General features: G+C 38.3%; 1 protein-coding gene across 1 annotated transcript in view; it reads right to left on the bottom strand.

Annotated features, from left to right (window-relative positions):
• CDH20 (cadherin 20) overlaps positions 1 to 13,240 on the bottom strand; it is a 292,275-nt gene that overhangs the window by 24,185 nt on the left and 254,850 nt on the right. Inside the window, exons 8-10 of the mRNA XM_020995787.2 lie at positions 12,634 to 12,887; positions 5,872 to 6,008; positions 3,258 to 3,379 (exon numbers count right to left, since the gene is read on the bottom strand). Of these exons, the coding sequence (XP_020851446.1) occupies positions 3,258 to 3,379; positions 5,872 to 6,008; positions 12,634 to 12,887 (513 nt within the window). The remainder of the gene's footprint in view (positions 1 to 3,257; positions 3,380 to 5,871; positions 6,009 to 12,633; positions 12,888 to 13,240) is intronic.

The raw sequence follows: 13,240 nt of genomic DNA, 5'->3' as shown, positions 1-13,240 counted from the left end.
CCTGGAGTCAGAAACATTCATCTTTCTGAGTTCAAATCTGGCCTCAGATAGTTACTAGCTGTGTGATCCTGGGCAAGTCACTTCACCCTGTTTGCCTTAGTTTCCTCATTTATGATATGTGCTGGAGAAGGAAATGGTAAATCATTCCAGTATCTTTACCAAGAAAACCCCAAATAGGGTCATGAAAAGTTGGACATAACAGAAACAAATAAACAACAAATGGGTTATATGTGAAAAATGATTCTCAGAGCTTCCCCCTGCCCCAGCTAGCCCCCTTCTGAAAAATTCTTCACAAGGACATTACTGATAATAAGCTTATTCTGGTCAAACTCTAATCCAGGCCTGAATTGATTTAATCTGCTCAGGTTGGGGTGGAGACAGATTCTTCTGCCTAAATAACCCAAGACTGGGGGTGGTATTTCCTTTATCCAGATGACAGGTGGTATCAACCCCTGTTGACCAAGATTAAGTGACCTAAGTCACATACTCAAGACCTCATTTTAGTATAGCCTACCTCCCAGGGTGCTAATCAGGGTTGATTGGCACCTCTTAGGAACACCTGTTCTTCGAAGAGCATATAACCTTGTACTCCCAAATCCCAAATCAAACCAGTTCTGAACTAGCCCTCTTATGGGGGGGGGGGTCCCAGTTTTGGACTGAACTCTCATGCAATTCACGTCAAGCCAACTTGAGAGAAATTAAACCATGGACATACCCTAATTTCATTTGTCTCTTTCTTAGAACAGACTGTAATTTACTGGGGTTCGACATTGATCACTGAAGTCCCTTCCAACTCTCAAATTCTGGGTTTTTTGTGAGTGGAACTTCAACAGTTCAAGCAAATGTTAAGGTCAATTCACATGAAAGGGATTAGAACTGTCCCTAGACTTTTCTAAATTATTTTTCAGTGTATCATAAACTATCAAATTGAACAAGTTGGTGAGGTAAGGATAATAAAGATGAATGAAACATATACAATTCTTTTTCCCCTTAGAGAAAAGTCATTCTATCTTATGTATACAGGCAGAACAGAAAAGTGTGTGGTCACTGCCTAGTGAATTCATGGAGATGCTCTTAAAAGCCTTGGCTATGTAGATATGATATGGTGGTTCTGGGAGGAGAAGGAGGAGGAGGAGATGCACATCAGAGTACAAAGCACTAGGGAGAGCTAAAGACAATAACAGCTCCTATTCAATAATGAATAGTACAGATAGATACGTTTTCCTTAACTTCCAGGTAAGGAAAACAGATAACTTACAACTTACAACTTACAGGCAGCTATTCCTGTTCAATCCCAACCTACCCCATTCCTTCCGATCTCAATCTATTCCATTCCATTCCATTCCTTTCTATTCTCTTCCTTTCCTTTCCTTTCCGTCCCATTCCATTCTTCTATGCCACCTAGCTCGAGGCCACACTACTGCAGCCATGGGAACCATTTTGAAGAAATGAAGAGCTTTGAAAGAATCTATTGGTTCAGATGTGGAGTGTGGGAAGAAGTTGTCAAAAGCAGAAATAGTTTGTGTGTATTGACCTTAGGATCAAATTTCCAAGCAGAATAGGCTTGTCATCATTGAGACTGTCACCATATCCCACCCCCCATTTTATCCAATATGGCTTGATGCTTAGCTTAAAGGATGAAATACTATATGTCTTTAAATCTTTGAAGGGTTTTCAAATGGAAGAGGGATTCTTCTACTGGGCCTCAGAAGGAAAAACTAGGAATAATGATTGAAAGTTGAAGAGAGACAGGTTTAGAGTTTACATAAGGGTAAACTTCCAAGCAATATGAGTTGTCCATAATGAAACAGATTGTCTCTAGAGCAGAGGTTATTAACCTGAGATCTATGGACCCCATAGAGGTCTGAGGATAGATTACAGGTGGGTCTGTGAACTTAAATGGGAATAAAACATTGTATCTTTCCTTCAACAGAATTTATTTCCTTGGTGAGCCTATGTATTTTATTTTATGCAATCAAAACACTTTTCTAGAAGAAGTCCATGGGTTTTACCAGTCTGCCAAAGGGGTCCATGACACAAAAAATGTTAAGAACCTCTGCTCTAGAGGTAGTGTGTCCCTCCTTCACTGTCTGTCTTCAAATGGAGGGTGACCTCTTAGGGATGTTCTAAAAGGGATTCATCTTCAGGGACAGATTGGACTGGATTGCCTCTAAAGTTGAAAAAAGCAACTGTCTTTGGGGAACTTCCTGAGGGATGTGTTATTTGAGGCAGCTAGGCAGCATAGTGGATAGAGCATTAGGCTTGGAGTCAGGAAGACCTGAGTTTAAATCCTGCCTCAGATACTTACTAGGTGTGTAACAAACAGCAAACCACTTAACTTCAGTTTTCTCAACCATAAAATTAGGATCTCCTGTCTCCCAGAGTTGTTGTGAGGATCAAATGAGATAATATTAGTAAAGTGCTAAGCACAGTTCCTGGTATGTAGTGGGGGTTAATAAATGCTTATTTCTTTTCTTCCTTCACCTCTCATTGGGAAGTAGTTTAACTGTACTGTTCTTCCAACACTTAACTTGAGATCTACATTGAGAGGAGGACAGTTTTTTTTTTGGGAGGGGAATAGGAGGGAGTAATATGGGGGCATGTAACACTTAGTAAGTACAGGGTAGAAAAAGTGCCATGCTGCAGGTTTTAGTCAGCTTGAGAAGATTGAGTACCCAAAGAAAATCCTGTGGAAAGCACCACCGGGAGGTGAAGAGGAGGCAAAAATTAAGGGGAAAGGGTACCAGACAAACCACTTATCTTAATATTTTGCAACCAATCCTTTGAAGAAAAGAGGAGGAAACTATTTTCTTCTGCCTCCCCTCTCCTGCACCACATATTCCCTACATTGTCTGTTTCCCAGGAACAAGAACTTAAGCCAATGTTATTAGTTCAACAACACTATGGTTAAATGGTCTTTGTGTGCTAGCCCAAGAACCTAATCACCATTTATAATGTTGTTTCCATGGGAGAATACGTTCAGAACTCTGAAAGACTGATCTCCATGCACATTTTAGGACAATACCTGAGAGAAATGTTGAATCTTAAGGTATGACTAGTTTATTGTAATAAAAATTATGTAACGGTGTTCTTCTGGGCTACACGCCATTTTCTATGTTGGGGGCTAATCATCAGAGCAAAAGACAACTCATAGTGCTTGGCACATGGTAAGCATTTGAATGTTTTTCATTTGTTCATTCATTCATTCATTCATTCTTTCTTTCATTCAAAGACCTCAATCACGTGGGCCTACTCACCTGCCCAGCTTTGGCATTTTCACAAACAAAAGCTTCATAGAATCTGGGGAACTCAGGAGCATTGTCATTCACGTCCAAGACCTTTACTGTGACAGAAACACTTCCAATTTGTGTGGGGTTGTCTGAAGATAAAAATAAAATAGAATATAAAAAGAATAAGTTATTCAGGAACCCAGGAAAATTAACTAATTGAGGGAAGCAATATGTTTACTTGGTCATACTAGTTGCTACTAAATGAATGGATCAATTATATATAAATATTATAATGTAAACAAAGGCCATGATAAATACCTAACATAAAGCTGAGCTAGAGTCAGGTAAACAGACAATGAAAGACTGAGCAAGAACCAGGGGTGTTAGAGGGAAAATGGAACAGATTACTAGGTAGAGGGAGCAGACATGAGGAACAGCAGATACCAAATTTATCTAAGAAAAGTCTCTCACTTCTTGGCTTAGCTTTGACTTAAGATTTTAAATGTATCCAAAAAGCTAACTTGCACTCTGGGATTTATTTAAGATAAATCTAATTTGATATACATTCAAACCCTGGGTAGCTTTATTTCTGTACCAAGGAGTTCTGCTTTGAAGTATATGTCATTAAAATGTAAATACCTCAACATTTAGGGATTAAACAGAGGGTCTGTCAGAGAATTTGAGAAACTAAATGTAAAGTATATGAATTGGATACAACTTAGGCCCCAACTGGGTACATGCCTCTTTGGTAGAACTTATATTTGAAATTAAGTAGCCTTCACATTGCCTCACCCTTGTCCCTTGTATGCCTCCCCCCCTCCCCACCCCACTCCATTTGGAGCAGAATGGGAGAGAATAAACATTGTGAAATCCTGAGAATGGGAGCTGATGGAAGGATAAGAAACATCTCCCTGCATGCATAGTGAAAACTCAACTACCATAAGATCATAGAATCTTAGCTCTAGAGCTAGAAAGATTCCCAGAGACTATCTCATCCTACTTCTCATTTTACAGATGAGGAAAATGAGGCATAGGTATGTTAAGTAGCTTGCCCAAAGTTACAGAGGTGGAAAGTATTAGAGGTAGGATTTAAACCAATTTCTTCTGACTTGAGTCAGCACATTAAATTGGCTTGAATACAGTAATTTTCTGTCACAATGACAGACCTTTGGAGGTCATCTAGTTCAACTTATACCTGACCAATCCATCTAATGCAACTCAATCAATGAACATATATTTAGCACCTACTACATCAGGCACTGTGCTAAGCCCTGGGGAGACAATGAAAATAAAGACAATCCCTGCCCTCAAGAAGCTTACAATCTAAATGGGAAACAACACACAAAGAGAGACAGGAAGGTGGGAGGACACCAGAAGATACACAGCATGGGGACTTCTTGTTCCATGAAGCTGAAACCAGACAGAGCAGCAGACACAAAGTGGGGTGAGAAAACCATTTCATTACATATTCATGACAAGTGCCATTCAGGCCTCATTGAGGAGTGAAGCTCTGAGGAAGTGATTACCTTTTATGTGACCTATTCCATTTAGAGGTAGCTTTAAGTATTGGCAAGTTTTTCCTCACTTTGAGCTGAAATATGCCATGCTTCAATTTCTACATATCTCTCCTAGTTCTGTACTCTGGAGTCAAGCAGAACAAGTCTTAATTTCCATTCCATGTGACATTCCCTTATATACTTGAATAAAAACATCACGTTCCCATTAAGACTTCTCTTCTTGTCAGTTTGGTCAAATGATCTTTGTTTTGAGTTCCATCAACATTCTGGTTGTCCTCCTCTAGATCTCCTCTGGTTTGTTTATGTCCTTCCTAAAGAATGTCCTTCCCCCAAAATGAATATAAGCATGCAGATATGCTCTAACTAGGGTAGAGGAAGCAGGATTTTTATCTGCCTCACTCTGAATATTATACATCTATGAATGTAGCTTAAGACAGAATAGCTTTCTCAGCTGCTACTGCTGACTCATATGGACCTTTAAGTCTACAAAACTGCCATTTAAAATGTGTGTGTGTGTGTGTGTGTGTGTGTGTGTGAAGTTGTCTATCTTTCCTTATCTCTATATTTGTATACACAACTCTTTTGCAAATTAAAGCACAGCATTATATTTCTAAAAATTTAATTTCATCTTAGCTTTATCCTATTATTCCAGGCTGTTGAGGTCTTTTTTATGTGTGTACTGGTATGGTCACGCAGAATGTTAGCCATTAGGTATCCCTCTCAGCTTCATGGTATCTTATAAATCTGATAACATGTCTTTTCATATTTTTATCCAAGTGAATGACAAAACTATTGAGCAGACCAGGACCACGGACAGAGCCCAGTGGCATTCCACTAGGCCTTCTCTTAGTTTTAAGACAAATCCTAGAATCTTAGAATGTTAGCTCTAGAAAGGACCTTAGAAGTCACCTAATTCAACCCCTTAATTTAATCTATGAGGAAACTGAGGGTTAGATGGATGAAGTAGCTTGCCTCAGTCATATAAGTCATTGGCAGAGCTGTGATTCCTATTTTCTCCTGATTCTTAAGGATGACAAAAATATATATTTAACCCAAGTTCTTGAAATTTTCACATTCTAGAATACCTATATTTATTCACTAAGAGACCTAGCTATTCTACTTACTCATTTCCATAGCCAGGACGGTGATATTATGCCATGAGATCTCCTCTCGATCAAGGGGTCTTGCAGTCATAAGAGCCCCTGTTGTGATGTCAACATAAAAGAATCTCCCAGGGTCACTGCTCCTGTCAATTGAATATCTGTAAAATATGTATTAGAAACATTATGTTTGCTTCTGGAAGAAAATAGTGCAGAGTATCCCATCATGCAATGGACCATGCAGTATATGAAGACATGATTCAATGGATTCTGTAGCAGAACTTAACTCAAAAGGCTATCCCTACCAATACTAATTGAAAATTGGTTGCCTGATCATGTACAGATCAGTCACATCATCATACTTAAATTTCCTCATCTAGAAAATGAGAAAAATAGTGCTGTGGTACTAGCCTATATCATAGGGATGGTTTGAAGATGTCACTATAAGGTTGTTTTAAAACTATTTTGTCCAAATGTGTTTAAAAGTGTAAAAGGAATACTATATATAGCCCCCTTAGAGTGTCTGTTGCTGACAAAGCTTTAATCTAGAAGAATTTCCAAGGATAGGAAAGAGGATGCATTTATCTTTGAAAGGAAGCATTGTATAGTAGCTATAATTCAAGCCTACCTGGGTTTGAATTCTACTTTAGATGCTTATTGGTTGTGTAACTACTAGAAATTCACTTAGCCTCTCATTGCCTCAGTTTCCTCATTTGTAAAATGTTGACACTAATACTTATACTTCCACACAGTTGTTGTGAGGAGAATATTTTTGAAACCTTGAAGCATCATACAAATAAGCTGTTATCATTATTGAAGTGAATAGGAGAGCTGCTAGGATCTGTACACTTTAGGGAGTTGTGCAGCTTTCTGTCTATCCATTTCAGGTAATGGCAATCTTATTCTTTGGGCTGAAAACCAAGCTATTTGTAAACAGAGAAATTCCAAGGAAGCAGGGTCCAGGGACAGAGAGGGACTAGATAGATAGAAAGAAGGCTTTCAGAGTTAGGAGAGCAAGGATGAAAATTAATACCTTCTCTCTGACAAGTTGCTATTTAGGGCTTTTCTTTCTAGCTGGAAGCATTGAAGTGATTATAGGGAGCTTTAAGGGAGTTATAAGTTATTTGACATGTGCAGCCTAAAAATAAGAAGAAAATAAAGATTTCTCCTTAAAATATAGTAAAGAAAAACAGTTAAATAAACCACTGATAGAAAAGTTGAGGTTTAATGTGAGAGGTAATTAATTTGTATGTAGGTATTTGTGTGAATTGGTATGGCTTTGGCAGCACAAACAAGTGTGTAGTTAGCATACATCGCATTTCATATTTAATAATGCTGGCTAATTTAAAAAACAGTATTTTTTTTGCTTGTCTCTATTTTGCAGACAAGACCATATAGGATAGGATCATAGCTAATCAATGCTTTGAGTTACAGATACGTAGGAACATCTCAACCAATTAGTCTATAGGCTCGTGACTATGGATTTCAGGAAGCTGTCAAAATTGTAGGCATAGTGTCTATGGGAAAAGTAATAATCTCTGAAGTTTTATCCCTGAAGGCTGAGGTGTTCAAATTGGTGACAGACATTTCAGATAGTATTGTTCTAAAACAAAATAAAACAAAGAGCCTTCAGGCTTGCTATTCCTAACATTCTTAATTTGTTCTCTGAAAGCTAACATTAGTTGAAATGAAATGGGATACAATTCATTCCAGAGGAACAATGTTACACATAGGTCTTTGGCTGAATGATGACAACAGGATTTTATGACTTTTCACTAGGGATTGGTAATCAAATAATAATGATGTTATTGCTAAAAGATATATGTATGAGACAACTTCATGTGGGATATTCCTCTAATAGAAAAGAACTAAATGTTAAAAATCTGATTTGAATGAATAATTTGACCAACTGTCACTGTTAGGAGTCCCATCATTCATAATTAGAATCCCTCTCCTAGCTTCTACATAGATTATTGATGGAGTGAGTGTTTGCATGCAGACCAGCCCAATTCAGAACTAATTTTCAAGAAGCAAAAGAATGAGCAAAGGAGCAAGTATTAGGCAGAAGGAGAAGAATGTTTCAATACAAATGGGAAATAAATTAAATGGGACATCCTAGTGTGACTTATGTGGGCATCTATCTGTTCTCTGTTATGATTTCTCATTTGTACTAGAAAGACAGCGTGGCATAGTCAAGTAGCTCTCAAAGGGTGGTCTAGGGACCTTTCAGAGTCCCTGAGACACTTTAAAATGGTCTGCAAAGTCAAAATTATTTTCATAAAATATTGACATTTTAACATACAATATAATAAATATCGATAGTTATAACACACACAAACCAAAGATCTTTGTGGGAGGGAGTTTCACTACTTTTTGAGAGTGTGAAGGGATTCTGAGACCAAAAAGTTTGAGAACCACTAGTATAGTGGATAGAAGGGCTGGCCTTTGAGTTAAGAAGCCTTAGATGTAAGTCCCATCTCTGATATGACCATGAGTAAGTCACTAAACTACTTTGTGCCCCTGGGAACTCTCTAAGACTATAAGTCAAAAAAAAGTTGCAGGTCTGCATTAATAGAAGGGGTTCACACACTGGGAGTTCCCTACACTGATGAAATCACAGGTCCAGACCACCTCTCCCCACCCCATGTACCCCTAAAAGGGCAAAGTAGGCACGATATTTGGATGCCAAATTGTATGAATAGAATACTCATCATGTTTACTTTGTATCATTTTCATTCACTTAGTGGTGGATGTTACTGAGGGAAGTATTGATACGCTACGCATGAGTCCTTGGAGTTCATGTGTAGAGCAAGTGTGGGATTCAAAAGGCAGACCCAGCTCCTTGGCAACCAAAATAGGTTCATTTACCAGTGAACAAACAGTTTTGTGCTTGTTGGAAATCCTTCAGCCATTAACCAAAAATTCAGAAGAAACCAAACCTGTATTTGGTTTATATTTTGATGAGCCTGCTTAACACTAAACATAGAATATTTACTATATGTACGAAAGTTCTCCAAGGAAGCTACTTTGAAAGTTCCACGCATTTAAGAAAATGACTGGCACTTTAACTCTCGACATTTTAAATGCTGGTGAGATGTTGATGCTGTATGATTTCAGATGCATTTTAAGTATGAGATTACAAAATATGTCTTCTATGCAAAGTACATACAGAATAAAAAATGAGATGACTAAGTATGCAAAAAATGAAAAAATGTTTTAGAAGAAAATAATACTTGCAACAAAGAAGGAAGGAATAACATAGGAAAGGTACAAGAGGAAAATTATACTCCCTGTAAACATCAATTATAGCTAAAATAAATTCTGGCTTAACTCCTGATTGTCCTGGAGGTTATTCTTCACTTCCATGACTTCTGTTCTGGTTAGAGCCACTGGGAGGCAGTGGAAGCTAGAGCTGGATCCAGGTCATCTGCTTCAGGCAGCTCTTCCCTCTCTCCTGCGTTACACTGAATCAGGTTTGCTTGCAACTACTTATTTGATGTCTTCAGGAACTCACTTCTTTCTGATGATCCTGGCTATGGAGAGCTATCTTCCTCTCTAGAGAACAATTTCTGAGATCTAGACATCACTAAGGAAATAGTCCCTTTTCTTTGGGCCACAGTTTGTTAATAGGAACAATTTTGCGCAAAGTTTCCAAAAATCATCCTTTCATTTCCACAACACCCTGGCAAGATACTAGGGACAAATACTATTTAGAATTTACTATGGTCTTTTGATTATGTATAGGCATTCTTTTTTTTTTTTTTGCCTTGGCAATGGGGTTAAATGACTTGCCCAGGGTCACACAGCTAGTATGTGTCAAGTGTCTGAGGCTGGATTTGAACTCAGGTACTCCTGACTCCAGGGTCAGTCCTCTGCCCATTGTGCCACCTAATTGCCCCTATAGGTATTCTTAATCAAGCAATCTGTGGACAGATTGGGAAAAATTTATATTTTTATTTTATTACATATTTACATATTACACATTGCATATTTATTTATTTTCACTAACCTCTAACTGAAATTTAGCATTTTCTTTAATTATTTTAAAACATTATTCTGAAAGGGGGTCTTAGAATAGACTTTGGCAGACTTCCAAAGCTGTCCATGACACACACACAAAAAGATTAAGAACCTTGATTGGTGGAAGAACCTTTTCACTGAGAGCAGTACTTTATTAAGAGCTATTTGTCTTACTTGTGCTCATTACATTATCATATCAGGAATTTTTTTTCCAATTTGATGGTGGGAAAGTGCAAAGGCAGAGGCTGAGACTATGAGCATCTTGTGATGCCCATATTGTCTCCCTAACTTTTTCAGGCTGGAAGCACAGGGGCTATTCACAGTTGATCCTGCCACTGATCAGCATGGGATCATTGAAGCTCTATGATTCCAATCTGAGCCAATTCACTGATTCTTAGGCAATCTGTTGACCCCTCCCTCCCAGAAAGTTAATCATTTTGATGCTGAACTAAATATGAACACTCCAAAAGCATAACCTGGAACTCTGGAGCTTAAGTGATCTGCCAGCCTCAGCCTCCCCAGTAGCTGAGATTACAGACATGTATCCCCACACCTGGCCTAGTTTCCATTTTCCAAAGGAACCTTTCAGAACTGAAATAGGACCCTTTGAAAAAAAGAATAGTCTGTAAGATCTCTTCTAAAAAGTTATTCTAGTATCATCTAGTTGATTCATTGAAATACATTTATTATCACCTAATGCTGACATGGGAACTATTTGTATATTTATTTGCTTGTAATTGTCTCTGTCTTGGTGATGGTAGTGATGACAGTGGAATTTTTTTCTCCTTCAAATTTTCCATTTTTTATTAGAAGGCATAAGGATAACATATAGCTAAAATATTGCCACCATTTAAAGGTTAGTTGTTTTTTGGAAGTTGAAAAAGCAATGGTTATACGAAACTGAGAACTGAAGATGAACTTTCTGGAAAGAGAAGGATGCCTGCTAAAATCGGTATAACAACTGAGAGATCTCATGCTCAGAACGGGGATGTCTTGATTGAGACTCATGGCTACTGTGAGGAGTTGAGTAATGAGCTGCAAATGATGTAAAGGGGACAGCAGTGTTCACAAAGAGGCAGGTTTTCAACTCAAATTCAGACATTCCCTAGTGAGAACCTACCCTGCTCAACATTGATACCAAACATTTTCATTTAGATGAAAACTGGTGCCAGGTGGGGAAAGCATCCTGGTAACCGACAGAGAATTTGACAGATCAGAGGATGCATAAAATGAGCTAACTGCACTAATGCCCCAAATTCATTTTCCTATATTGTGGGCTTCGACAATTAACATGGCAGATGGCTTCAAAATACTGGTCTTTTGTGTTAAGCCCTTAGAGACTTGGAAATTGCCTTTGGAAAGTCTATGTGTCACACTGCTCATCAGCTGTTTGGAGTTTCGTTCCAGGTCTGACGTGAAATCTTCTCAAATCCCAGGCAACTCTCTAATACTGTAACTGGCAGAGAATACACAAAACTGCATTGGTAGAGGGAATGTCCTAACTTGGAGCTCCCTATACCAATGAAAACACAAGTTGAGTGAAAAAAAAAAGATTGACCAGGTAGGTTTATAAAGTGCTTTACATGTATTTGAAATAAAGCAGCTTTGGTAAATTTTGAAATTCTATACAACTGTTATTATTACTTCATTATCCCATTTAATGGTAACAATATCTAACATTTGTACCTTGCTTTAAGGTTTACAAAGTGCTTTACAAATATATCATTTTATCCTTACAAGATCTCTGGAAGTTAGGCCTTATTATTATCCCTATTTTTCAGATAAGGAAACTGAAGCACGTAGAGGTTTAAGTAAGGTACCCAGGGTCACACAGCTTGTAAATGTTTGAGATTGGATATGAATTTGGGTCTTCTGACTCCAAAACCTGTGCTCTATCTCCAGCAACACCTAGCTGCCACTCACAACAACTCTCTGAGGAAGTTCAAGCATTATTAAAAGATATTCATCTCACAGATGAATAAACTAAGTCCAAGAATAGTAAAACAATGATAGTAAATGCAATATAGTAAAACAATAAATAAGGGCATCTAGGTGACACAGTGGATAGAATGCTAGGTTTGGAGTCAGGAAGACTCATCTTTGTGAATTCAAATCTGGCCTCAGACACTAGCTGTGTGACCCTGGGCAAGTCACTTAACCATGTTTAAGTCAGTTTCCTCATCTGTAAAATGAGCTGGAATAGGAAATGGCAAACCACTCTATTTATCTTTGCCAAGAACACCCCAAATGGGGTCATGAATGGTGGGACACAACTGAACAACAACAACAACAAAACAATAAATGGTAAAACAATGATAGTAAAGCTCAGGACCATGCAGCTCATAAACTAGGGTTCAAGCCCACTTTTTTCTTCTAACTCAAACTTCTGTGTTCTTTTGCATCCTTCATGCCTGTACTACCTCTTGAAAGGAGTATCTTGGTAAGAAGGTTGAACTTCCCAAATGCCCATAGATTTACTAGAGTGAAGCCCAAGTGGAAATGCACCCTGCCCTGTCTGGATTATAGCTGCATACTCGAATTGTTTATTGACAATGGGTATGGTTTACATGTGTTTCCAAGATGATATAGAGTCATATGATTTTAAACAGAAGAAAGGACAAAAAAGGGCATATTCAGGGAGTGAAGGAAATGGAGAAGGAGTAAGGAGGGAAAGGGGCAGAGGTGGGAAGAAGTGTTTATGCTCAGTACATACAAGAAAGGGGCAGATTCCAGGATATGGGAAGAGGATGAAATCTGCGGAAAAACCTGATTGAGTTGTTGGTCACGTCTGGGTCCTTGGCAGAAATGATCTGTATGGTGGTTCCAATCTCCACATCTTCGGGCACCTCCACAAAATAAAAGCCAGGATCAAAAACAGGGGGCTCATCTACGTCCTCCACGCTGATATGAACTGTGGTCGTGTCTTGGAAAGGGCCTAGGTTCAGAAAGCGAACTTCCAGGTGGGGATTGGCTCCCTCTACTTTCAAGGTGTAGCTTTTCTTGCTTTCAAAACTCAGTGGCTGAAAAGGGATTACAAGGGACACTTAATTAACCACTTGAACATATGCCAGGTGTCTAATGGGCTATGTCTAGTAATGGTTGATCAAAAAGAGCCTCATTTTTTACAGCAGATCTGAAGAGTAAAAGAATATAAAAGAATATTTAGGAATATTCTTGTTCTCTTGCCTTTCCTTGTTCCAGAGTTTGAGCTCAGTTTTATTCCTGGTACCTTGGGTAGGGAAGATAGGAAATAAGGCAGGTCCTGGGATTATTAACCATCAAAATGGCTTACTAATTAAAACATACATAGGTAAGCTTTTTTATGTTTATCTTTGTAATTGTTAAAACCCATGATATTGTGTTAAAGACAGGA

Source organism: Phascolarctos cinereus, unplaced genomic scaffold, assembly GCF_003287225.1.
Source record: "Phascolarctos cinereus isolate Bilbo 61053 unplaced genomic scaffold, phaCin_HiC Scaffold_4;HRSCAF=312, whole genome shotgun sequence".
In the NCBI taxonomy this organism is placed as follows: Eukaryota; Metazoa; Chordata; class Mammalia; order Diprotodontia; family Phascolarctidae; genus Phascolarctos; species Phascolarctos cinereus.
The sequence above is the reverse complement of the archived record's forward strand: the minus strand, read 5'-3'. Positions and strand labels throughout refer to the sequence as shown.